At 53.6% G+C, this 25,533-nt stretch overlaps 1 protein-coding gene across 3 annotated transcripts; it reads left to right on the top strand.

The window, feature by feature from the left end:
- On the top strand, positions 1–25,040 carry Trim29 (tripartite motif containing 29). Of its 3 annotated transcripts, none has more exons than XM_040730096.1 (10): positions 1–914; positions 8,555–8,650; positions 9,571–9,804; positions 11,256–11,454; positions 13,835–13,936; positions 16,015–16,107; positions 18,512–18,607; positions 19,961–20,059; positions 21,400–21,476; positions 24,035–25,040. In XM_040730096.1, the coding sequence occupies exons 1-10, from the start codon at positions 111–113 to the stop codon at positions 24,095–24,097; spliced, it is 1,863 nt and encodes a 620-aa protein (XP_040586030.1). In that variant the 5' UTR covers positions 1–110; the 3' UTR covers positions 24,098–25,040. The 3 variants fall into 3 exon arrangements, with proteins under 3 accessions (XP_040586030.1, XP_040586029.1, XP_005069469.1); XM_040730095.1 differs by having other exon boundaries at positions 2–914; positions 19,958–20,059; XM_005069412.4 differs by lacking the exon at positions 19,961–20,059 and having other exon boundaries at positions 8–914.
- Positions 25,041–25,533: the final 493 nt, after the last annotated feature.

A 25,533-nucleotide genomic window follows, 5' to 3' on the forward strand; every position in this document is an offset into this window, starting at 1 on the left:
CCTCCTCCCCACAGGTGTGTCCCTGGGCTCTGCTTGCCAGTCCCACTCCCTGCCTGAGACACCTACCACGAGACCCCAACCAGCAGAAACAGGCCAGCAAGTGACCTGCCATGGAAGGTGCCGATGCCTCTAGGAGCAATGGGGCCAGCCCAGAAGCCAGGGACGCTCGCAGCCCATCGGGTCCCAATGGCAGCCTGGAGAATGGCACTAAAGCAGATAGCAAAGATGCCAAAACCACCAACGGGCACAGCGGGGAAGTGACAGAGGGCAAGACCCTGGGCAGTGCCCTGAAGACAGGGGAGGGGAAGAGTGCCCTGTTTTCCAGCAACGAGTGGCGCAGGCCCATCATCCAGTTTGTGGAGTCCGTGGATGACAAAGGCTCCAACTACTTCAGCATGGACTCTGCGGAAGGCAGGAGGTCTCCTTATGCGGGGCTCCAGCTGGGGGCTTCCAAGAAGCCGCCTGTGACCTTTGCTGAGAAGGGGGAGCTGCGGAAGTCCATCTTCTCCGAGCCCCGCAAACCCACGGTGACCATCGTGGAGCCGGGGGACGTCCGCAGGAATAGCTACCCCAGGGCTGACTCTGGTCTCCTGCTGAGGTCGAAGTCTGGCTCCGAGGAGGTGCTGTGCGACTCCTGCATTGGCAACAAGCAGAAGGCCGTCAAGTCCTGTCTGGTGTGCCAGGCTTCCTTCTGCGAGCTGCATCTGAAGCCCCATCTGGAGGGCGCCGCCTTCCGTGACCACCAGCTGCTCGAGCCCATCCGGGACTTCGAGGCCCGAAAGTGCCCCTTGCATGGCAAGACCATGGAGCTCTTCTGTCAGACCGACCAGACCTGCATCTGCTACCTCTGCATGTTCCAGGAGCACAAGAACCACAGCACTGTGACCGTGGAGGAGGCCAAGGCTGAGAAGGAGGTGACTTACCAGGCTCCTCGCCGCTCCCCCTTCCCCCTCCCCCCTCCCCCCTCACTCGGGCTAAGTCTCCACTGTGCTCTGCTCTTTTAGAAAACAAGTTTTCTCCCTTTTGTACCTTCAGCCTGAGGGTCAGAGGTCACTCTGACTGGGAGAGGGGCGTCCCCAAGTGAGGGACTAGAAACTCCAGAAAGATTAGAAGCTGGACCAAGTTCACGAGAGTGTAAAACTGTACTGAACTCTCTTCCTGGGCTCTACCTGGCCCCTCTCTTTCTCTCTGTGTGTCTCTGTCTCTCTCTGGATAGAAACTCTTTCCTACTGGGCAGGATGGGACCCTAGGGAGTGGGTCGAGAGGGAGGGAGATACTGAGGGGATTTGAGGGCTCCTGAAATCCCCTTTTTTGCTGGCTCCAGGCTTGCATTTACAGTCTAGCAGCTACTTGAATCTGCCCTAACCTGGAAGCCACTTCCTTCAACCCCCCACCACCCGGGCTTTTACACCCTTACTCGATTGCTCTACTTGGTCCTGAAGACACTCCCTTCACCCCCACTTCGGCATTCCTTACTCCTGCTCTCAGTTGGGCCCTGTGTGCTTTGTGTGGCTTCAGCCGACAGGTCTGTGCTTGTGGATGGACAACATTGGAGTGAGAGCATGTGTGGGCGGGTGGATGTAAATGTGTGTCGTATTCGCATGCGGGTGTCTGCGAATGTGGGTGTCTGCCCATATTTGTGTGGGGGCTACGTAAGGGTGTTTGTGTGAATTCCCTGTGTGTGATGAGGCGGTACTTCCACGGGGAGGAGCAGGGGCGAGTGGAGACTTGTGGTGTACCTGGGGAAGGTATTCTGGGTTAAGGCTCAGCTGGGGCCACTGGCCTTGTACCTTGCTGAGCTGCTCACTCACCCAACTGCATGTGGGGACAAAGCTTCCTGGAGCCCAGTGCAAGGGCTTCACCCTCCCATTAGCTTTTGTACCTCGAGTTGCAGAGGGTCTCTCCTTGCCCAGAGCCTTGATCACGTGCTTGGTGGTCATTCTCTGTGTCTCTTGCCCCTACCCTTGGGGCAGCAGGTGTCGAGTCACAGGTAGGGGCAGAATCAGACACCCTCTCTTAGAAACTTCATTTGGATCTCAAAGGTGTCTTCAGTTTTGCTTGTCCCCTGACCCCAGAGTCCCCTGACTCCAGCTTCTCCTGGCCGCAGCCTGGTTCTTAGCTTCTCGGTGATAGAGAACAGAGGTCAGGAGCGTGAATTCCAAGCAGAATGAAGGGCACTTGGAAATGAAGTAGCTGGCTGTTAGGAGGCTGTCAGTCTCTAGCACCAAGAGAGTGAGTGGCTCATTTCCCTCCGTGTGAAACTGGGGGATGGACTAGACTGTTTTCACATTTCTCTGTGATGCCCCAGGATTCTTACAAACATCTCTGAGGACTCTGGGGTGAGAAGGGGACAAAGTGGGCACAGGGAACAAACGTTGCAGGTTCTGCTTCCACGGAGAGCCAGCTGAACACACAGACGTCTTTACTACGCAGGCTTCGGCTCCACTATGAGTGCCCACAGAAGAGCTGCCTCTGGGGGCCAGGAAGGTGTGGGCAGCCTGGCCTGGAGATGCCAAGAGCTCCAAGTTGCTGTTCTCAGTCAGTGTATGCTGTAGGGCTCAGAGAGTCCTTTGACCTCAAGGGCTTGTGACATAGGCAAGGAAGTAGAGGCTCAGACAGACAAACAAGACGGACACCCTCCCAGGTATGCAGAAGCACAAACACGGAACTGCAGAGAGAGAATACCAGGCCCTACCGATGCACTCACAGCCTCACAGTCTACTCTTTACTTCACAGACTGGGGCACACCCCAAGGAAAGGAAGAAACCTGGCTGGCTGGAGAAAAATGTACTAGGTCTTCTTGCAATATCTGAAGTCCCTTTGGCAGGGAATGGGATCCTGGAGTGACTGCCATGGTGGGAACTTAGGGTACTGTGTGTGTGCATATACGATTACTTAGGGTACCGTGTGTGCGTATACGACTGACTTGTGTGTGTTCTTGCAACTCAAGGACAGAGGAGTGGGACCGAGCAGCCAGAAGATAGCACTGAGGCAGTCTGTCTAGGGCCAGCTATCATGAGATGCTGGGCTTGGGGGACTTTGACCCAGAACAGGGGAGGTCTTTTGATAGACTGGTGTGAAGCAGACTGTGGATTCTGGCATCCTCTGAAGGCATCTGAAACACTCAAACACTAGCTTCCACATGAGTTCGTGCAAGGAAGCAGGCAGAACCAGCTCCACCGGCCCGTGCTGAAGCCGGATGAGGTCACTAAGCAGTGTCTGGGGTGGTTGCACAAAACTGAAGATGACACCCATGGCCACAGGCACTCATCCCTTGAACCTATGTACAGGCTTGGAGCATGGACTGTGCTGGGAAAAGGTCACATGGTGTGCCATATGGTGACCCTTTCCTCTAGTGGACCTCCCTGTTTCCCTCTCTTCTCCCAATGTCCCAAGTGGTCCCAGAGGTGCTCACTGGCCTAGCTTATCTCTCTGGGTTTTCTCAGGCTATGTTAGGAGGTGAGATGGAGAGGGATATGAACATCTTATTTATCCACGGACTTCCCTACCCATCCCAAGTCCCTCCTGTTACAGCTGTCAGCTCTAGGTGGCCCCCGTCTTAAGGCACATTTGACATGGTCTCTGGGTTGACAACATCACTGGCATATGAAGGCGAGTGCTGACGACATTCAAGCGGGAGTGCCACCCTAAAGGGTCTCATATTCAGTGACTCGTCCGCAGGGTAGACAGCATCATCTGGCTCAGTTCTCTTACTGTGCCCTGTGGCTTGATTTCTCCTCTTCTTGCCCAATTCTCCGAGTGAGGCTGAGCCACTAGGTTACCAGGCTAATGCAGCCGCTGGTCCTTGGGTTTCTTGCTGTGCTGGTTTGGGGAGGAAAGCTCTTTGGGCAGATAGTGGGGGCAGGGATTCAGGAAGAGCAGTCAGTCTAAAAGCCAGGGTGTCTCATATCTCTCTGGGCATTTTCAGGGAGAACGTCTGGGAGGAGACAGGGACAAGATAGTTAGACTCTAAGGGGATCAATCAAATGAGAGATTTAGAGACAGGAAACAGGGAGGAAAGTGAGAACCAGGCAGGTGGGTGGTGATCTGTCTCTGTGGAGCTCATGCGTGGGCCAGGGTTGGGCTTGGCATTTGCATGGTTACAAATGAAGCAGTCTGGTGGGGTGGGGTCCCACACCAGGCTCAAAGATGCAAAGACTCACACAAAGGCCAGCGAAGAAGAGCAGAGGGGCTGGGATCTCTCTCCACCACTTCAAACCTCTTTTCCCAGCAGGATTGGAAGAGTCTTCTTGTGGTCATCAAATCCAAGGACCTCCAAACAACAGACTGCAAGCTGGGGTCACTCCGTGACTTGTTAGAACATAGAGTCCCAGGCCTTGCTCCAGGAGGTTCTGGTTCACAAAGATGCTAACCTATAGCTGGCAGGGGAAGGTAGCCCAATTCACTTCAAGGAAACTGAAGCTAAAGGAAGGGTGGTGATGTCTGCAGAGTTCACTGCTTGCTGGTCTGCAGATGCCGGGATACAGTGTCTCACCCTAGTCAGCACTTTCCTCTGACCTGCGGCTGTGAAGAAGCAGAGGGAGTGAGAAGGGGACCTCAGTGACATAGGGCTGTTTGACATGGGAGCATAGAAATATGAAATGTATTCCGCATTTCAGATTCTTATCCAGGTAATTACCATGTGTCTGGGAGTACAAATTTGGCAATTAACTGGCTCATTTGGCAAATGTCACAGCCCAAGGCCCATGCAGTTAGTCCAGGCTGATGGGAGATCTCGGCCGGCCAGATCCCTCTCCTGGGGGCCTTGCCGGCCCACCTGTCTCGTGCTTGATTGTGTCTACACTCGATGGCCAACCTGGGCTGAAGCTCCACAGACCGTGTGCCACGCTCTCAGGGACCTCGACTCACTCAAGGTCACAAGAATTTCAGTGCTGGGTGACCCGTGCCAGGGTCATCAGAGAGGAGAGGCCCCAGACAGTGTGGGAGAAGGGAACAAAGGAAGCATTTAGGGACAGGCCTGAGCAGGGTGGAGGGAAGAAGAGTGGGAGGAAGCCAGAAGGGAGGAGTGGGGAGGGGTGGAGCACTGCGGAGCTGAGGCCTCAGACATCTGGGGGGAGGAGGGAGAGTGGAAGAGAGGAAGCTGGAGTCCTTGTGGGTGGGGGAGGCGTAGGAGGGGAGAGTTCCTGAACATCATCAGCTGCGAGGAGGTGAGAAAACGGTGAAGGACAAGGTCTCCATCTGTCTGAGAGAAGCCGCAGAGAAGAAGTGGCCCTGTGACTGTATCTTGGTTTTACGTTTCTCTCACTGTGCACACTCAGGCCAGCTACATAATACATTTTTCTCACTGTGCACACTCAGGCCAGCTACATAGTGCCTCCTGGTCTTGGTGGCCGCATCTTTGAAGCGTGGCTAACACCATTGACCTTCACAGGGTGTTTGGCTTGTAAGAGATGCTCAGTGGCCCCATGACTACTTTCCTCTGTAACCATGGTGTCTTTGGACACCCTGTTGTTACTCCCTGTACAGAAAAAACTGACAAGCACTATGATTTGAGGTACATCCCTAGAGAGCTGACCCTAACCCCTCTCCTCAGGGGGGCAGGACTCCTCCTAGAGGTGGGGAAGGGGCCGTTACTGTGACTCCCAGCCCCAGGAACCTTCTCTGCCCTGCAGGTTTCGTCTTGCTGACTGTGGTGTGGGTACTGGGTCCCTCCCAGCCTGTGTCCGACTTCCTTTGAGCCATAGAGAAAAGGAGAGCCGGTCTCTCCTCTGCCCTGACCCATGCTGCCGCCCACTGCTGCAGACAGCTTGTCTCCACTTCTGGTCCTGCCCCTGCACGTGTCCAGGCTGGTCCCCTCCTCCTCCCGACACGGGTGGTTGGCCAACACCTCCACTCTTCGGTCCTGATCTCAGATGGTCCCTGACCTCCCCCTCTCTCCCTTTCACAGAGTAGACTCCCAGGGGCTGATCTCTTTATCCTTGACTTGGGTGCTTCGTGACTTAAGCCACATTGAACTCAACACCTTGGACTCAGTACCTCCTTTCTTCCTCTTGGCTGGACAATCCATTGGCCTGGGAAGGGCCCTTCACTCAGCTGTGGGCTGACCGACCATACAGCCCCCGATAGGTGTCTCTTGGCACCCTGTTCACCCCCAGCTCTTGATACTGGCTTTTACCTTCTCCCAGCCTTTTCTACCCCCATCCTTCTTCCCTCAGAGCCCCCCACTTTCAAGTATTCACGGTGTCCCAGCCACTCACCGTCCACCCTCAGTCTGTCCTCCCTGTCCTGATTTGTGTCTGTACCATATCTGGACCCCAATCAGACCCCATGTACCAGACTCACCGTGCAACACAGCAGAGTCCCCTGAGCACACCTGTCCCTATCCTGCTTGTCATGCTGGCCGCCTTGCCCCACCTGGGAGGTGCCGTATACATGTGCCGTGGGGACATTATTCAGTCAGCCGCTTAGTCTGTGCCAGGTGCTTTCTGGAAGCTTCTTTAGCTGATCCTATCTCTCCTACACCCTCTGTGGTGGGTGTGGGGGTTTAGGTTGTCTCCACAGAACGGATGACGCTCCTGAGCCATAGAGAAGTCAAGGAACTTGTAAGACCCTACAGCCTGCCTGGGGATGGTGGTGAGGGGAGTCTCAATCTTGGAGTTTTATTTATGAGCTCTGGGAGAGCCAATTCAACAGGCTCAGCTGCAGAGGATGGGAGGCCTCCAGCTGTGCTTTGACCCTCATTCCCCCAGGAATTCTTATACTTTTGGTTGTGAGCCTAGCCTTTAATGGCTGAGCCATCTCTCTAGCCCATCCCCAGGAATTCTTTAGGGATGGGAAAGTCACTGGGACAGACCCATTATCTCCCAACTTCTATTCCTCAGGATGCAGATCTGCTGCTCAGGCCTGGACCACATTTGGGTCCTCATATCACTAGCTTGGCCAGCCCTTGCTTCCTGGCCTCGCTGACTGTTGGCCCTCAAAGAGCAGAGTTGGAGGGTGGGAGCTCACTCTCTTTGTTCTCCTCCCTCCCACTGCTGTGTCTTCCCTGGAGTCTTGTTCCAGAGGCCTGGCCAAGTCCCCACCCTCATAGCTTCCTGAGAGCCGATCTTCCTCTCTGGTGATGACATTTTCCACGCTGTGGGGTTGTCAGACTTTGGAGGTGGGGTAGGTGCTTACTGAGAACATCTTAGAGTCTTCTTGCCTGGAGTGCCTGGGAGTGTGGCAGTGATGGGCGGGCCCCGGAAGCAGGACTTCCCATCTGGGGGTGTCTGTGGCTCCTGTATCCCTGCCTTCCCCACCACTGGACACGACACCCCTTCTAAAAGGCCAATGGGAGCCTTTCTACCATGGATACCCTGCTCTGCGGTTGTGCAGCAAACACCCCAGGGTATCCCCTCAGGCTCTGCTGCAGACACCCCATAGGTGCCCTTCAGTTTGGTGAGATGTTCAAAGGCAGCTGATGACGCCCCAGGCCCAGATGCTCACAACTCATTGCCAGGAGAGCTCATCATCCTTATGGCTTGTGATTTCTCCACCTTGACTGTTCTTACAGGTTCCTCAGGGAGATGGCTAGAAAAAGGAGAGAGAGAGAGAGAGAGAGAGAGAGAGAGAGAGAGAGAGAGAGAGAGAGAGAGAGAGAGAGAGAGAGAGAAAGAGGAGTCTGTTTTCAAACTGTGGCGGTTATGGGAAGCTCTGAGTCACTCAAGACTTCTTTGAATGATCGCCCCCTTATCTTCCAAGCTTTAGACAGGTCTTTGGGAACTCCAGTGGGGCCCATTAGAAAAAATAAAGATACCCTCAACTTGTTGAATGGCTTTGGCTTTAACTTCATGCCTTCCAATCTGCCTCAGTTACAGCTGGTTTTCAGAGAGGGATCTTCCCCCACGTGGAAGCCAAGCATGGATGTAATGCTGGTGTCTCAGTGTCCTCCTGATAGAGCCTCTTCCCAGCTGCTCCAGGGTCAGACAGTCTGAGTACCTCTGAAAGGGGCCTCAGGTCCTCTCATCCCCTGCCTAGCCTCACCCTGTATTCTTTCCTGCAGAGACCGTGGGGAAGAGTCCTCATGTTGCCTACACTGCAGATGAATTTCCTTTCTTATAAGCAGGTTTACAGCTGTGCCTGCCTAGACCAAGTCAGGGCCGGCGGCAACCTCAGCTCTTGCTTGCAACACGAGACCTGCGTCATGTTGTATGGGGTTACTGCTACAAGCCACTCCCTGGGCAGGGCTCTGCTGAACTGGGTTGAGTCCAGATCCTCTCTTTCACCAGTGGCCCCAGGCCCACTGGAAGGAACAAGAACCTCCCACCCTTCATTAGGTGGGAAGGATTATGAGGCTTATCCTAACCTTTAAAGGCATGGCTGAGCTTCTCAGCCCTAGTGATCCAAGAGCACTGAGGTATGGTGTTTGACGCATGGCTGGATTCTTGGCCACTAGCACAGAGTCCCGCAGATCTGGGGTACTGATAACATTTGCTGAGTGAAGGGCTATACGGATGAGTGTTGAATCTGCCTGAGTTTGCTGTTGTGTTGAGTCAGCAGGTCTCAGGTCCTGTTCCCCCCTCTCCCTGCTCCTGACAACCACATCTCCCCACAGACCGAGCTGTCACTGCAGAAGGAGCAGCTGCAGCTGAAAATCATTGAGGTTGAAGATGAGGCTGAGAAGTGGCAGAAGGAGAAGGACCGGATCAAGGTGAGCAGCCTCAGGCTCCCCTGCTGCACCCTCACTTGCCTATATTGCTTGGAAGAAGGCAGACCGCTGTGCTGCTCCAGGCTTGGGCCCACAGTGCTGCCCATGCTGCCTTGTTTGGAATCCTCCCAGCCCCTTTGATGTCCCATCCACTTCCATTTTCAGCCTAGGTCAGGCATTTAGGTGGGATTTTGCAGGTCATCTGAACCAGCAAACGAAGATCCTAGACCCATTCTTCAATGTGTCTTCCAGTGTCCTCTAATGCCTGCTTTGCTTACCATACTACCCAGCTACTAAATACATGCCATTTCTTTTCTCCTTGGGCCAGTGTAGTAAGCAGTATGTCTGCTGTGGCTCAGATAATTGCAAACTAGTATGAAGTTAGTGACTGTGGAGCCTGGCCTCAGGAACAACCAACTGATTTACTTTCCAAATAATGTTTGCTCTGATTGGAGTTTCAGCAAACATACTATGACTTGAAGGAGATTATCTGAGCCTATAGAGAGTCACTTGAGCATGGAATAGTGGCTCGTGTTGTCCCACCCAGGGAAAAGAGCCACAGTAAATAAGGAAGAGTAGAGTACGAGAAACATCTGCAGACAGATGTGGTGACACACCTGTAATCCCAGCACTCAGTGGGTAGAGGCAGGAGGATCGGAAATTTGAAGCCTTGACTACATAGAAAGTCGGAGGCCACCCTATTTTACTTGAGATCCTGTCTCTAGCAACAGTGTTAACAAAGCAATCCACCCAAATCAACAACCCTCACACTGCATGGTTTTCAGTAAGTGGCATCCCTTAATGATGCTTTTGAATGAGATTTGTGGACAAAGAGACTTGCAAAGCTAGGGTCCTGGGGGTTCTTTGAGTCTGTTGGGAAAACACAACTCTTCTTCATTCCCCCCTCCTGATTCTGAACCTAGAGCTTCACCACCAATGAGAAGGCTATCCTGGAGCAGAACTTCAGGGACCTGGTGAGGGACCTGGAGAAGCAAAAGGAGGAAGTAAGAGCTGCCCTGGAGCAGCGGGAGCAGGACGCCGTGGACCAAGTGAAGGTGATCGTGGACGCCTTGGACGAGAGGGCCAAGGTGCTGCATGAGGACAAGCAGACCCGGGAGCAGCTGCACAGCATCAGCGACTCAGTGCTGTTTCTGCAGGTAGCAGACTCCACCATTCAAATTCCTCGTCCTCTCACTCATCCGGTTTCTCATTCGTTATCAGCCATGCATGCCTTACACGTCTACCCACTGCTCACCGACCCACTGTCCATTCATGTGTCCATGCATCTGCCCATTACTCATTCGCCACCTATCTGCTACCCATCCACCCACTATCAGTCCATCCGTTTACATACCCATCGACTACCCTTCCATTCACTACTCATCCACCCATCAATCCACCCACCCATTACCTACCTGCTCACTATTCATTCATTCATTCATCTATCCACCCACCCATTACCCATACACTCACTATTCATCCACCTAACATCATTCTACCATCCATCCGCCCACCCATCCATCCTTCCATTACCCCTTAAGTCACTGCCAATTCACCCGTCTATCACCCATCCATTCATTGCCTACCCATCCACCTGCCCACCATCCATTCACTCCTTACCAACGCTCATCTACTCACTACCCATCCACCCACAATTTATCTAACCATTCACTACTGATCTTTCCATCTATTTACTTTTATATCCAGTCTACCCTAAGGATGATCCGCACACAAATGTCACCTTGTACCAAGTTCAATGGCTATTTACCAGCAGTGCTATAGGCTTGATAAGAAAGAGTTCTGTGATTAATTAGTAATGCCTGCTTTGGGTAAGGGAGGAATGGCCTAAGAGTGTTGCAAATTTCTTATCTTGGATCTAGTCTGTTTGTGTATTCATGAATCCATCTTTCTGTCTGCTAGAATGTTTTGGTACTCCTGGGCATGCAGGACTCTATCAGGTGCCGTGGTGAATAGAGAAGTATAAGACATGGTTTCTGCCCCCAAGCAGCTGCAATCCAGCTGGGAAGATAAGACATGTACAATTAGAGAACAATATGGAAAAGTGTGTAATTAAATGATAAAGTGTGTGGCTCAGGAGATAAGTGCCTGTGGAAATTCAGAGAAGGGACAGCAGGCTGGAGCAATCTAAGGACAACTTTGTGGAGTTTGGATAGGGTCTTGCAGGCTGCTTAGGACTTGAGAAGGAGGAGGGATACTACAGGAGGGAGAAGGGAAGTGTTGAGGCAGGATTGAGTGAGGCTGTAAAGATGGAAATACCCACACTGTTCTAGAATTTTCATGTACCTCTTTCCCCAAAGTCTACACAACCTGTGTCACCTTCACAACTTCCTATGTATGTATGCAGTGTACACATCAGTGGTGGGAGCCTTGGAGTCACTCTTCCAAATGCTAATTCAATCAAGGCTGATTTCCTCCCTCGTCTGTCCAAGTGGAGAAAAGTAAGGTTAGCTATTGAGCTGATTCTGGGGCTTAGCCCTCTGGCTCTCAGTGCAGAGTCTCCAGCTAAACCGAGAGCTCCCTTGCAGACCAAGGTCTCCCTAACTCACAAAGACTGGCAAAGTCAATTGCTGCTTTTCTCTCTTGGTAGGAATTTGGTGCACTGATGAGCAATTACTCCCTCCCCCCACCTCTGCCCACCTACCATGTCCTGTTGGAGGGAGAGGGCCTGGGACAGTCACTTGGCAACTTCAAGGATGACCTTCTCAATGTGTGCATGCGCCATGTTGAGAAGATGTGCAAGGCTGATTTGAGCCGCAACTTCATTGAGAGGAACCATATGGAGAATGGTGGGTACTTCCTGGTCCACAGGGTTGGGGCTGTGAGTGTTTCCCAGTCAATTCCTGCTGCTTGATGTAGACAGGAACCTGGATAGGTGACTCATGGTCTCCATTCACTCATCCATGGAACCATGTTCAGCCTGGGCCTCAGGGATTCTAGCACTCCCGGTGAACTGGTAGCTATTACAAGGGGCCTCTAGAGCAGAGAGATTCTGGGAACTGCTACACAGGTGCCTCTCTGGGCACATTCATTAACATCAAGGACTGGTTTCATCCAGGTCTCCATCTAACTGCCAGGTCTAACCTAGCAGTCGCATACTGCTGCTGCTTGAATGGACCAGACTTAGAACAGATGAGTTGCAGGCCTCAGAAGTAACCTAGAATTACATCTGGGCTTGGAGGGAGGCCTGTCGCCATGGCTGTGCTGAGTAGTGTTGAGCCCACAGGCTGAAATTGGCCTGGCAGTGGGTTGGAGATGATGGGGCACAGCGTGTCTCTGACTCACCTGCCCTGAAATCAGCCCCTACTCTGAGTCATGTTTTCCCTGTAGAGGTCAACTGAACTCTCTCACAGAAAGCCTCCTAACCTGAGGAACATCCCTGCTAAGCCCTATTCTACCCAATCCCAATCCCTTTAGGGCCCGAAGCCTGGGTACCTTCTCCAAGGCCACACCCCGATGGCTCAGGTCCAGTGCAAGGTCTTCAAAAACAGCCCTATTAAGGCCTCATAGCCATCAACACGATGGAAATGATTCCGCCTGCCTGGTCTCTAGGTGGAGCACATCACTCTTCCCTGAGCAGCGGGGCCTAAGAGTGTGTAGGGGTAGTGCAGTGTCCCTGTGAAATATGGGGGACGTTCAGTCACACTTAAGGACAGATAAGACATTTTAGCAAGACAATCATTTGACTTAAAATGGCACTCCAATCCTGACAGCCTTTTCCTAATGACAATCGCCATGATCCTAATGGGGACGGTGACAGCTGAGGTGATTGAGGACTCCCAGGATGTGGGCTTTATGCTGAGTTCCTTCCTTCCTTGGCCTTTCCCTGCTCCCTCGTGGGATGTTGCCTCTTGCAGATGTCCAGGTTGATGCTCAGGGAAGCAGCCTTTCAAAGGGCCCCCAGCTCACAGGGAGGGGGTAGTGTTGGCCTTCACACTCTGCTAGTCTGGCTGCTATGCCTTCTCATCTCAAGTGGGGCTAACAGCAGCAGCAGCAGTTTGAGGAAGGACCGTCTTTGTCTCTGTGGTACAAACCTTGCAGGGGAGTCACTGGGTATGGTTTGGACAGGTGCGAGAGGACAGCCCTAACTGGAGTAAGGTGGCCTGAGTCTTGTAGGAACCACCCAGCCTTCTGGTGCCTCATTTTCGAATTTCTAGGTCATGATGGTTCCTGCCACAGTCTCTGTGCAGGTGTGGCCTGGCGTCCTATGTAAGGTGTGGAGTGAGACAGTATCCAGGAGCTGATTCAGCTGCCCTGCACCTGTAATGCGGGGCCCAGGGCAAGCCTCTTTTGCCTTTGTCATGTTTTTGTCACTGTTGCCTAGTGGCTAGATGACATCTGTTGTAGGAGATAGAGGATGGGTAGCATATGAGTCAGGCCTTGAATTAACCATCCACTGCTGCTCCTTGATGATGGCTTGCCTACCAGGCCAGGGCTCAGAGGCACCAGGCCACTTCCAGGCATCTTTGGTTTAGTGGAACCGGGACTGGACAAACACCTTTACTCTACTGTGTACCAGGAGCCTGTTCGATGCTGGCGATGGAGATGAGGATGAAGGATATGGGTCTGAGCCATTCACTCCTTACCTGAGAGGTTGAGAAGGATGGAGGAAATAGAAGTCAGGAAGTAGTAACAGACAGACAGGGGTGGAGGACAGCGGGTAAGAGGCAGAGTTGCTCACTGAGAGGTTGGCTGGGGTTTGAGGGCCTGCAGCTGTGCGCAGTTCACAGCTGGCCAGATACCTGGACCACAGAGACTAAGACAGGACCTCACTCCACTACTCGATGCTGTCATCAGTGGCTGGGGCTGAGGTAAGATGTGGGGTCAGGAGCCAAACCCCAACTCTGCCTCGATTGTCCTATTACCAGGGGCATCCTACTACCCTCACCTCCTGAGTCTTGATTTCCATTTCCGTTGTGTGGAGATGTTCATACCTGCCCAGGAGCTGATGTACAGGTCAAATAAGAAATGGACACCAAAACTGGGGATCTCCTCGCATGCACACAATTGCCCTTGCAAGGACAAGACCGTGCCTGGGCAGTGGCTCACTGGAGTAGCGGGGTTGGTATGGACAGTGCTGTCACATCCTCTGAGGGTGTGAGTCTGGCTGTCCCTGTGAGCCAGCTCCTCTTCCTCTCCTGTTTGTCTGCTGACTCACCTCTCTTCCAGGTGGTGACCATCGTTACATGAACAGCTACACCAGCAGCTACGGGAACGAGTGGAGCACGCCTGACACCATGAAGAGATACTCCATGTACCTCACACCCAAGGGTGAGGGAGAGCATGCTACCAATGGCCGAGGTCCTAAGTCGCCCTCAGACAGGTTCTTCCCCGGTAGAGTGACCATAACTCAGTGTGTCTGGTGCCTACTTCCTGTCCCTGGGTGGTGGTAATCAGTGCCTCTTTTCACGCTCAGGTGACACGTGTCCTGGTTTGGTGACAGGTTATTCAGCACTGGTCCCCGGTGTAGTCTGTCAGTCTCTCCCTCCCTGTAGCCTCCGTCCTTCAGAGTATCTGGCAGACTCTCCTCTGGCAGCCCAGAGCAGTGTGGTGCTTTGCCGAAGTTGCTGCACCTAGTGGGTCCTGGGTAGGGCTGCTGCTTCCAGGGACAGGCTGCCCCTGCGTTTCTCCCTTGAGTCACCTTAGCACATCCTCTAGGGGGCAGCTTGGGAGGGCCTCGGCCAGGGCCTGCCTGTCCCTGGCTCAGGGTAGTCTGAACATTCTTAGATGCCAGCCACGAACCACAACGGTGCTCATCGCATGAGGGCGGGTGGACCAGGCCATAGGCCCAGGGTCGAGGCTGTGTGTAGGTGCATGAGGGAGCCAGGGGCCCTGGAGAGGAACGGGGATGCTGGAGAGTAGAGGGTGGGGTGGGGAAGATCTGGGGAGGCACTTAGCTGAAGAGACCCTGAGCAGTTACTGACAGACAGGTAAATCCACAGTGGGCAGAGCCGGGGATTGGGAGAAGTGAGCTCATCAGACAGGAAGTTGTGTATCCCGCCTTTCAAAACAGCACTCAGACTTTTGGTAGGTTCTAGACAGTAGAGGGGTACTGGGATTTTGCCTCTGACATTCTGGGGGTGAACTAGGCTCTGTCATCATTCCTGTCCCCTCTCTGCCCAGAGTTCTGCTCTTAGCCAGGTCCATGAAAGGACAAACTGTGCTGGCCGGATCCCTAGCAGCTCTTTCTTTAAAAGTCTATGTCTGCCTTTCCCTAGCCTGGTTTCTCTGGGCCTCCCCCTGGTCAAGGACTACCCTGACGGGGTGGCCCAACCCCCACTGGCTCCTACTTTTCTCCCGGGGATAGAGTGGCCCCACTTCTGGCCACCAGGTGTGGGGAGAGCAACCTGCCACAAAGGCTCCCTGAGAGTGCCGGGGTTGAGCCAGCCTGAGGCTGGTCACAGTTGTGACATCTGTAGGTGGGGGAAACAGGTTCCTCTGGTGTCCCTGCCCTGCAGGGACAGGATGGGCAGGACACCTGCAGCTCCCAGGTTCAGGGTAGAGGAGAGGCATGGGAGAGGCTGCTGATGTCAAGGGGATCAGGGCGACAGGGCTACTAAAGGATACCAGGCCAAGCCTGGAAGTTTGGAGTCAGTGGGGTTAGGCAGTGGTGATGACCCCTTCCCTTGCAGAAGTTAGTTCCCAGACTCAGGAAGGAGGGACTCTCTGCCCAGTACAGCGGTGGTGTGGGGGCAGGACTGTGACAGGAAGAGGACAGGCAGGCAGGTGCTGGGCTGGGTGAGCCAGCAGTGGGTGGGGTGTACAGTGTCTAGGCAAGAGGGGTAGAGACAACAGGAGGGCCTTGGCACGGGGCTGTGTGGGAACATAATGCAGGAGGGTGGTGAGAAGCCATAGGCTGTGCTGATACCTGGGACAAGTTCCCAGCTGGCTCATTAGGCTTTTGTAGGAGGTTAGGTCTGTTGGGTGAGGACCCAAAGCTCTGCCCCCACCCCCACCATTGTCATGGCCTCTCCTTCCTCCTACTGTCCTGGATCTCAGCCTCTGCAGTCCAGTTGGGACAGGCACTGGCTCAGGAGCGAAGTGTTGGCTTGTCAGCCTCCTGCTCTCAAAGCTCCCAAATAGAATGACTGAGCATCTTAGCACACCCAGAACCATCCAGACTTCTAGTGCTCTGGAGACAATGACCAATAGTGACCCCTCTGCTTCCCAAAGGGTCCCCATTTGGGTGATGAGTTTTGTGACTGCCTCAGGCTAGACCCAGGGACTGTTCCTAATGGAAGAGTCCATTGGGATCTCAGGGAAATGTTTGGGGTCCTGCCTGGGATTCCCCTCAATAAGCTAGAGCCGAGTCAGGCCCACCTTTCTGCAATGATGTTCCTGCCCCACAGGTGGGGTCCGGACATCTTATCAGCCATCATCGCCCAGCCGCCTCTCCAAGGAGACCAACCAGAAGAATTTCAGCAATCTGTATGGCACTAAAGGTAGGAGGGGCTCAGCTTAGGGTAGGCAGGAGCCCATGCAGGTGTGCAGGAGGGAGCATAGGATGGTCGTACCTGGGATGGTTGAATTTGAATGCCTTGACTACCAGTGGGAGAGGAATGCAGCCAGGACAGTGTGTGTGTGTGTGTGTGTGTGTGTGTGTGTGTGTGTATGTGTGTGTGTGTGTGTGTGTACATATGTGTTGGTTGATGCAGAAGTGCATGATGTCATTAGTTAGGCTTGGGGAGAAGCTGTTGAAATCCAACATCTTTAAAACTCCCCAGTCCATTTGCTTTTATCCCTGAAGGATGAGTAGGGGGAAATGGGGTGATTGTCTACCATGAGGTTGGCTGTGGGGGTCTTTCTCAGCAAGCATCAGGTTGGAAGGCCTACAGACCTGAGTTGACTTTTGTACCAGCTGTGTCATACTAAAGTGATTTATCTAAAGTGCAAATTGGAAGGAAGGCATGACTTGACACACCACGATGACTCCTTATGACAGAAGTGTGGTGGGAGTGTGGATATGCTTTCCCCAAATGCAGCTGTCAGATACAGGGCCTCCTTCTCTGTGTGCTAAGGGGACTGCTGTACTCTGAGTCAGGGCTGCGCACTCCTGAAGCCTCTGTTTGGGGGATGGAGCTCTTGGGTACTGGGCCGGTTTTGCCGGGCACCGCCACTCTGATCCAGCACTGGGAAGTCTCTTCAATGAAGAATAGACACCTGGAAACAAGAAGGTCACTGCCATCTGGTGGGGAGGGCAAAGCCTGGACCTCTCTACTGGTCATTAAGATTCATAGCTGTCAGGGCTGAGAAGCTAGCTCTGTTGGTAAAGCACTCACCATGCAAACACATGAACCCGAGTTTGACTCCCACCACTCACGTGCAAAAGCTGAACATCACTCTATGTGCCTGAAATCTCAGTGCTTGCTAACATGGGGATCCTGGGGCCATGCTGACCAGTCAGTCTGGCCAAATCAGCAAACTCCAGGCTCAAAAGGGGCCCTGTCCCCAACACAAGGTGGATAAGTGATTACAGACACCTGATATTGACCTTGGACCTCCACAGGCATGTGTACATATGTGCATGCACACCTGTTCACTCATAGTTATCTCATTGCACATACAAAAGATTTACAGCTATGAACAACACAAAAAGTACATATAGGAGAGAATAACAGCAAGACAATTCATTTTAACCACTTCATGGCTAGTACATGACTCAGCAGAGGTATGCCCTTGTCCCTGACTCTTGCTAGAGGAGCCCCCCAAATCCAACTTCAGGGTGGCTACTTGCCTTATTTCACCCAGTTTATCCATTAGGGACAGGAGAAGCACGTGGGCTAGTGGGCACCGCTGCAGAAGGAGCTTGACCTAGGAGGTACCCGAGGCTCTATGCTACTGAAGAAAATCTGGGTGCCTCATCAGTGGGGATGCCAATGTCATCTTGATGCCCTTGCTTTCTCCCTACCTCCTCTTTCTACACACCAAAAAAACCTTGCATGCAACTGTCTATTAGCTTGATCACCCCCCACAAACAGGACACCAGGCATTCTGTCAACTGTCTGTGTCCCCAAGTGATAGGATATGTTTGTATTTATTTGTTCATTAGTTAGCACACATATCCATCAAACACGCAGCGAGTACCTTCTAGGAATAAGGCTCTGGCAGGCATCAGTTTGATGCTCAGCAAAACAAACATGTCCCCAGAACCACGGGAGATGGACAGTTAGACAGCCAACTGCAACCCAGGGCACAGGGTGATGAGAGGCGGCAGGAAGAGGCACGCAGGGACTTGGGGGAGGTGACGTGGAGACATGCTCTATGACTTTGCTGAGGATGGGGAGCAAGGGGCATAGCCCAAGCAAAGGACCATTCTGGATCCAAAGCCAGAGGCAAGAGAGAGACGTTGCTGGAGGAAGTGAGGCCACAATGCCAGGAAGTGGGTGTGAATGGGTAGGAGTGAACAGTTCACGCAAGACCCCTGGGTTGTGTTAAGGGCTCCCTGATGCTCCGAGGCTAGGGGCCGGCAGGATGGCTTAGTGGGTAAAGGTACTTGCTGTGTAAGCCTGGCAACCTATGTGTGATCCTTGGAGTACCACGTAAGGGTGGACAGAGGGAAGCAGCATAAAGGCACTCTCACGTGCACTGTAGCACAGGCCACTCCACGGCCCATCATAACACACTAGGAAGTACACACCGTTTCTTATTCTGAGGACAGGGACCTGCGGGAACACACCCATCTTCATACACCTCCCACGGCAGGGGAGACTATGGCAGGCATAGTGACATCATGACCTCAGAGGTAGCAAAGGGACCAAGAGTCAAGGACTTGATCTTGTCCTGGCCCTGCCCTTCCTTCTCCAGACCAGCCTACCTGGGTCTGACATGCTTTCTTTGTCCTGCCAGGTAACTATACCTCCAGGGTCTGGGAGTACTCGTCCACTGTTCAGAACTCCGAGGACCTGCCCACTGTGCCAGGCAACTCCTCCTTCTCGCTGAAAGGTGAGCTCACCCCCTGGCTTTACCTGGAGGCTGCCCTGCTTGAATCTCTGTTTGCCTTCTGGCTAGCTCTCCCCTCACCTTCCAGAGGTGAGGGTTCAGACCAAATGGAGGCTGAGCCTAGACCTTTGGTGCAACCCAAAGCCAGGGAAGGGGCGCGGCTATGGCATTGTTTCCTGGGTGTGACATGCATACTGGCCCCGAAAGATGGGCTGGGACAACAGTGACTGGAGAGGCATCCCTACCCGACTGGCCTAAATGTTCCTTTTGGATTACTTTCCCAGCCTCTCTGCTATGGAGTTGACTTAACTCTGTTTACCCAGTCTTCCTGTGAAGTCATCTTGCAGCAGCCGCTCTGGGGAGGTGGGATCAGGCCTCTTGGGGCTGATCTTTCCCTATACCTTACCTCCATCTACTCTCTGCATTCCTGTAGGTCTTGAACTGGTTAAGTCTACACCTCTACTCCACTCCCTGGGGTTGGAGTCGTCCTGAGAACGTAGGCTTGAAGCAGTGTATAGTAAAGTGGTGTGTACCTTTGTATAGTAGGCCCAGGGCCTGTCTCTCCTTCTAGTCCATAGAGTCAGCTATGATGCTCTCCCTCACCCAAAATTCCTGTCCTGGGAGGATCAGAGGGTGGGTCCCTTGGGATGGAGAGGGAAAGGAGCTGACCGGGGTGCGTCCCCAAAGCCCCCAGCAAACAGTGGCCTCCAAAGGGGCTTTAGCACTTAGTGGTCCAGCCAGGCTAGGGCACAGCCTGGATCAAGGGCAGGGTTCTGGGGCTGCTAACAAGGTGAATAAGGGGATGAACAGGGGGTTCCAGCCTGCAGGATCCAGGAGAAGTCCAGTTCCTGGGCCAGGCCTGGGACACTCTGGGACTCACCTTGGCATGCTGGCTCCCATCATATGCTTACCTGTTCCTTGCTCAAGCCTAGCCTGAAGGTCACCTGACACAGAGGGTGACAGCTCCTAGCTCTCAGACATTCCCCATCAGATTGCATAGAGCCTTTGGCTAACGTGCACCCTGGAAGGGCCTCTTCTCAGATACAGTGAGTCCACCTCACCCTCAAGCAGAGTAACTCACCAGGCTGACTAGGAATGGCCTAGACAGGTTGCCCTGTATGTCAGGAGAAGGGCAGCCTGAAGTCCTGAAACCCCGCCCCCTCCCCGGCGATTTTCCATATCCTCTACCAGACCCACAGGCAGACAGGGAGCACTGGGGCTGCCAAGCAGGCTCTAGCTCCCAGGTTTGAGTAAGGCTGTGGAGCGTGGAGAAGCACGGTGCCCCAGTGAGGTGTTAGATTCTCAGCCTCCTGGATAGTAGGCGCAAGCTGCTAACACCTCTCTCTCTCCCAGCAGGCACTGGGAAAGCCCCCTATCAGTTCACAACCTTGGGACAGGCCACTGCAGAGTTTTCCAAGCCACTGGACCGCAGTGGGCTGTTTAAAAACAATCCCGGTACCCACCTTCTTCCCGTTTCTTCCCTTTCTCTGCCATAGCAGGGCAGGTGGGCCACCCTGGGGGAGATCCCTGCCACTTCTAGGGTATCCTGGTCCCTATTCCTCAGAGCTCCCCAAGAGAGATGCATGTTCCCTGCCCCTGCCATCCTAGCTCAGTCTCTTTGGACTTCTGCCTGCTGCCAAGGCTGTTCTCATGGGCCACCCCTATCCCCATCCTTAGCTCTTACGGCTGGTATGGGTTTTTCTTTCTGGAAACCAAGAGGTGAGGTCTTCATTCCCAATTTTCATCGTCACTCAGGGCCCATAGAATCTTCACTTTCTCAGGCAGTTCCTACCCTGGATGCAGGGACATCTCTGGGGGTTCTTGCTCAGTGCAGGGGGAAGTGCTACAGTCTTGTTGGATAGGGCTGTTAATCTCCCCAGTCTCTCACTCTCCAAGCCACAGGCCAGCTTATTCCCAGCTGCTGCTGTTTGCCCTGTGGGCTGAACAGTTGAGGGGGGTTTCACTGTGCTGGGCAGTTTCGTTCTTTATAGGGTCCTGGGCTGAGACAGAGGCCTAGGGAGGTGTCAGGCAGCTTCATTCTGGGCTAGCACTGTCTCACCAAGTGCAGAGAGCCACATGCTGGGACCTCGGACATGCTGTCCTCACCTTGAGTGACAGTCACACTGGCAAATGGTTGCCTTTCTGTGGGTTCCTAGTCTGCTGCTAACTAGCTGTGACACAACCAGAGCCAGGCAGAAGGAATGGGATTATGAGATTTGGAGGCCGGCAAGTGTTTTCCAATCCTGATAGCCACTTGCTGCCGTATGACTCGGGCTGCTGAGCTGAAGAGACTGGAGGACCAAGCAAGGGGCAGACACTCACATGGGGCTTGATAAACAAGAAACGTCACCCTGACCCCCAGCACAGCACAGCAGGGACAGGAGTCCTTCCTTCTGGGCAGTGTTGGCAGGGGCTGCTGGCTGAAGGGCTGTCCTGGACTCTGGGAAAGAGACAGGTCTTTGGCGGTAAGCCCTCAGGGCAAGTGGGTGGTGATCCTAGCAGCATACATAGTGCAGACCTGGACTGGGAGACAACATTCTCCCGCTGTCTGTCTACCTGGGTGGCTCCTTCTCCTTCTGCCCGCCTTGCCGCCCCCTTCCTTTGGCTAACCAGGATTTCCAGTTGGCAACTGCACCATCCCAGCTGTTGCACACCTCTGCAGGTGGTTGAACTTGCTCTTGGGCTGGATGATGCTTCGGGGGTCACTCTGGGGCAGGCGGCTATGCTGCTCCATCAGTGGGGGTCCCTGGGTACCAGCCCAGGCTCCTCTTGACTGGAGCATCATGTCTTCCCAGGCTATCCCTCCATCCTCCGGAGCCAGGCTCCCAAGGCCCAGCCTCAGACGTGGAAATCTGGCAAGCAGACTTTGCTGGTGAGTAAGGTGCTCTAGGTGGAGGTGGGGGGTGCTGCTGATCACAGGCGTGTCCAGGGACCTGGCAACTGTGCAGGGTCTGTGGGAAGAGAAGGACTTTTTTTGGGCCATACTGGAAGCATGGGAGGCAGCAAGGGCTCAAGCAGCCACATGTAGCAAAGGGAGAGAGACACACACAGGCTTATACACAGGGAACCTGGGTAAACACACACTGCCTTTGACCTCTATTTAGAATCTGTAGCTGGGTAGTCAGTGTTTGTATCTGCAAGTGGTCACTGGGTGACTACGGTGGCTTGGTCTCCAAGAGGTGTGTGATTGGAAAATACTTAGTCCACTGGACAGGCAACCTGAAGATGGGTTCCATTCCTGGGTCTACTACTTTCCAGCTCTGACAGCATAGAGGCCATTAGGGGTGATAGTGTGTGTTTGGGGGAGCTGGAACACTTGACATGTGTATCAGAATTTACTCTGCAATAACCCTAAGCTGTGACCAAGGATCCACATCACCTGCTGGCATCTCAGAACCATGTACCCTTTTCAAGATTTCATTCCTATAATACGATAATGAGATGAGGTGGCCCCCAGTTCCCTGCAGACCGGATGCATCTTACCCTTGCCTGGGAATAGCAGTGATCGGAGACTGTCAAACCCTGGAGCCTTCGTCTCCCCTAATGTTTTCCTCCCAGGGTTTGTGCTAGGTCCTGAGAGGGCTAGCCAGTGTGCCATGCAGGTAGTAGCATCAGGGGTTTGTTGAGATGGGTACCAGAGCTCTTGGCTTTCACTGCTTTTGCATTTTGAGGTCAGAGCATAGGATTTGCTCTGTTCACCAAAGAGCAGCTGGGGCTGGTTTAATTGGAAAAACTCTTTAATTTGTGGGCGAGAGGAGCTAAGTGATTGCGTGTGTAATGTGGAGCTGGGCCCAAGGGCACCGCAGCAGCAGGACTGTGGAAAGCAGATAATGGGAGAAAGTCATTCCTCTCCATATCATATACATTCCTGTCCCCCAGACCTGAGGCCCCACACAGGAGGCTCCCCAGACTCTGAGGGCTCCAGCAGGACAAGGCTGTGGTGTCCAGATGGCACCTAGAGCTGGGACAATGGAAGCCAGTGTAGAGTGCACAGAGGCCAGCCTAAGATGCAAGCTGCCTGGCAACTGGGACCCAGCCATCATCAGCTTGCCTTGCCATCGTGTATGAGTGGATCATCGTGCCTCAGTTTTTCCATCTCTAACTTGAATTCCTCAGCTTGGGTGCTCTCCTAGCCCTTCTGACTCTCACATACTTCGACCCTATATAGGGGGCTTGGCAAAGAGCTCCCTACTCACCCATTGCCCCAGTCTCTCAGACTACAGCCAAGTTCATTGGCTTGCAGTCCCAGCCGTTCTGAAAGGCAAATCCATTCACCTTAACCTGTGGGCTGCTTTGGGGTCCTGGAATGGACCCGAGGGCTAAAGAAGCTTGCTTTAAACCCTGCTTTGCGAGAGCAGCCCCATGACTTCGTCCATGCTCAGTTTTCCTTCTTGGGCCTCAGTTTCTTCCTTTGTGAATTGGTCTGGGCTGCAAACCCTCCTGCCCTGCCTGGCACTGCCTAGGCCCAACCCCTGCTATGCAAGAGTCACAGACCAGGGTGCCTGAAGGTACAGAGAAGCTTCATGTCGGACCCACTTAAGGGACAGGGCTGATTCCCAGGACTCCTGAGACTAGTGGTGTGCTCTAGTAGCCGGGAACAAGGCCACTTTGCTCTTCCTTTCCAGCCTGGGGGACCTAACTTCTCAGAGCCCTGAGGCAGGGACTAGGAGGGCAAAAGGAGAAAAGCTGATTTCCCTGTAACTGTCATGTGATGTGACTCAGAGAGGAGGGTGGGGAAGCTGTTCATGGCTCTGGCTAGAGAGGCTCTTGCTCCACGATTAGGGGTGGTGGGTGGGGAGCACAGCGGAATGGGGTAGCGGCTCACTCATTCTGTGCCGCTCTGTTAGGGAGAATCACACAGAGAGTCTAAGCCGACGTGAGAAGTGACACCAAGAAATGGGGCGGGGGTGGGGATGATGGGATCTTGGAGTCCAACCTCTGTGTGTCTCATCCTGCTTCCCCTGTTCACTAGCTGGGTGACTTGGGCGAGTTGCCTGGCCTCTCTGTGCATTGGTTTGCTAACTTACACAGTGGTCATGATCACTGTAGCCTATTTAATTGGACGGTTGTAAAACCTAATTGAGTCTGTCTATGGAAAGCTCTTGGCACAGTGCTGTGTAGCTCCGTAGAACACAGAGCGCTTATGTACATGGTGGCTGTGGTGGCACTTGGGCGGCGGATGAAATCCAAGCTCATATACTAAGTGGCAGGAATGGATTCTAGTTAGAATTTGGACCCGGAAGTTCTGGTGCTATCAAGGACCACCTCCTGGCAGCAAGACAGGCAAGTAGGCCTTGCAGGACAGGTCATAGAGCACAGCGGGTTGTAGGTTTGGTCCAGTGCTGCTTCAGGGAGGTCTAGGCTGGGTGGGTCGGCTAGGGGGGTTCTGCTGCCACCTGGTTGTCCTAATCATTCCTGTTTCCCTCACAGTCTCACTACCGGCCATTCTACGTCAACAAAGGCAGTGGGATCGGGTCCAACGAGGCCCCCTGAGTTCAGCGCTGAGCTCCACAACCCCGTTCTCCTGTTGCTCCTGCTTCCCAAATTGCTGCATTCTTGCAGGGCGGGAGCCTGGCCCGCTCTGCCCTCCCACAGCCTCTGACAGTCCCCCTCCCCAGGGCACGCTGGCTTCCTCTGCTCCCCTAGGGTTCTTTTGCTACTTGGTGACATACAGTCACTGTGGTTTCTATGTGTGAGGCCAAGTTACCTACCACAGGGTGAGAGGCGGTTGGGCTTCTTTCTTGTGGCCCTCTCCCAAAGCTGGTCACCAGGCCCACATGGTGCCAGTCTGTTTCCCCCACCCCAGGCTCCACCATGTCCAGGCTTGGTGACCACTTCCCTCCGCTGTGGACAGTAGGTGCCCAGTTAAGGTAACCTCTCTGTGCCCATCCCTTGGGCTCACGTTTTTATCAGCAGCCTGAACCTGTCAGGAGGAGGCAAGCCCTGTGTGTCCTTTAGGATCCCACTTACTAAAAGCCTGGCCACACCTTAGAGGATACTCTCAGCGTCCTGGCTTTGTCCCGGCCCAGCTGTGAGACTTTGCCATGCTCACCCTGAGACTGCAAAGCCAGAGGATGGGGTCTCCTGCTGTACCATTGCTGCGAGGAGCCGTTCCCCTGATGACCACAATGCACTCATGAAAATTTGCCCGTAGACTTTTACTCAAGTGGAATTGGATGCTTTTCATGGTAATGGACCGCAGATGGGCTGGTAAGAGTGGTGTCACTTGTGAGGTAGCACGTATAGCAGGGGAGTCAGCCTCCATCCATGTCCTGTCACCAGGCTTTGAGAGGGCCAAATCAGCAGCAGCACTGGGTGTTTGGGGGCTTGTCTCCCATTCTAGGTTGATGGGGCCTCTCAGGCCAGCTTGCAGGGGTGGGGAGGGGTACTTTTGGCTTGGGCTTCACCCTCCCTGAATAAACCATTTGTCTCTTTACTTCTCTGGATCTGAATGCGTCCCTCAGGGTCACAGGAAGCTGACGTCCTGTCATCCTCCCTCTTACTTTTGTTTTGAGGCAGGGATTCTCCGTGCAGCCCCGTTTATCCTGAAACTCACTCTGTAGACCAGGCTGGCCTCGAACTCACAGAGATCCTCTTGCCTCTGCCTCCCAAGTGTTGGGATTAAAGCTGTGAGCCACCACTGCCTGGCTCCTTCTTATAACTTGAAAACACGGTGCCTTTGGATCTGGCCTGAGTCTGAGGAACAGAAACCCAGAACATTCTGGGGCACACTTTCATTAACACTGAACACAAAATGTGGAGGCCCGGGGAGTTCTTGAGTAACTAGAGAGCCACTGTGAGTGGGCAGAGGTGCCAGCATGCCTTAGAGTTCTTCCTTCAGCAAATCCTACCAGTGTGCATCGCCACAACCGGCCCCTAGGGTCTTCCATAGGTGCTTCGAGCTTGTGACTTGAGCTCTGTGGTAGAGA

This window comes from Mesocricetus auratus, unplaced genomic scaffold (genome assembly GCF_017639785.1).
Source record: "Mesocricetus auratus isolate SY011 unplaced genomic scaffold, BCM_Maur_2.0 Super-Scaffold_100022, whole genome shotgun sequence".
NCBI classification, from domain to species: domain Eukaryota; kingdom Metazoa; phylum Chordata; class Mammalia; order Rodentia; family Cricetidae; genus Mesocricetus; species Mesocricetus auratus.

Coding starts and splice junctions, on each gene's coding strand:
- Trim29 (XM_040730095.1), top strand. CDS start 111: ATGGAAGGTGCCGATGCCTCTAGGAGCAATGGGGCCAGCCCAGAAGCC. Junction 18,608..19,957: donor CTCCTCCTTCTCGCTGAAAG/GTGAGCTCACCC, acceptor TCTCTCTCCCAG/CAGGCACTGGGAAAGCCCCC. Junction 21,477..24,034: donor CTGGCAAGCAGACTTTGCTG/GTGAGTAAGGTG, acceptor TTTCCCTCACAG/TCTCACTACCGGCCATTCTA.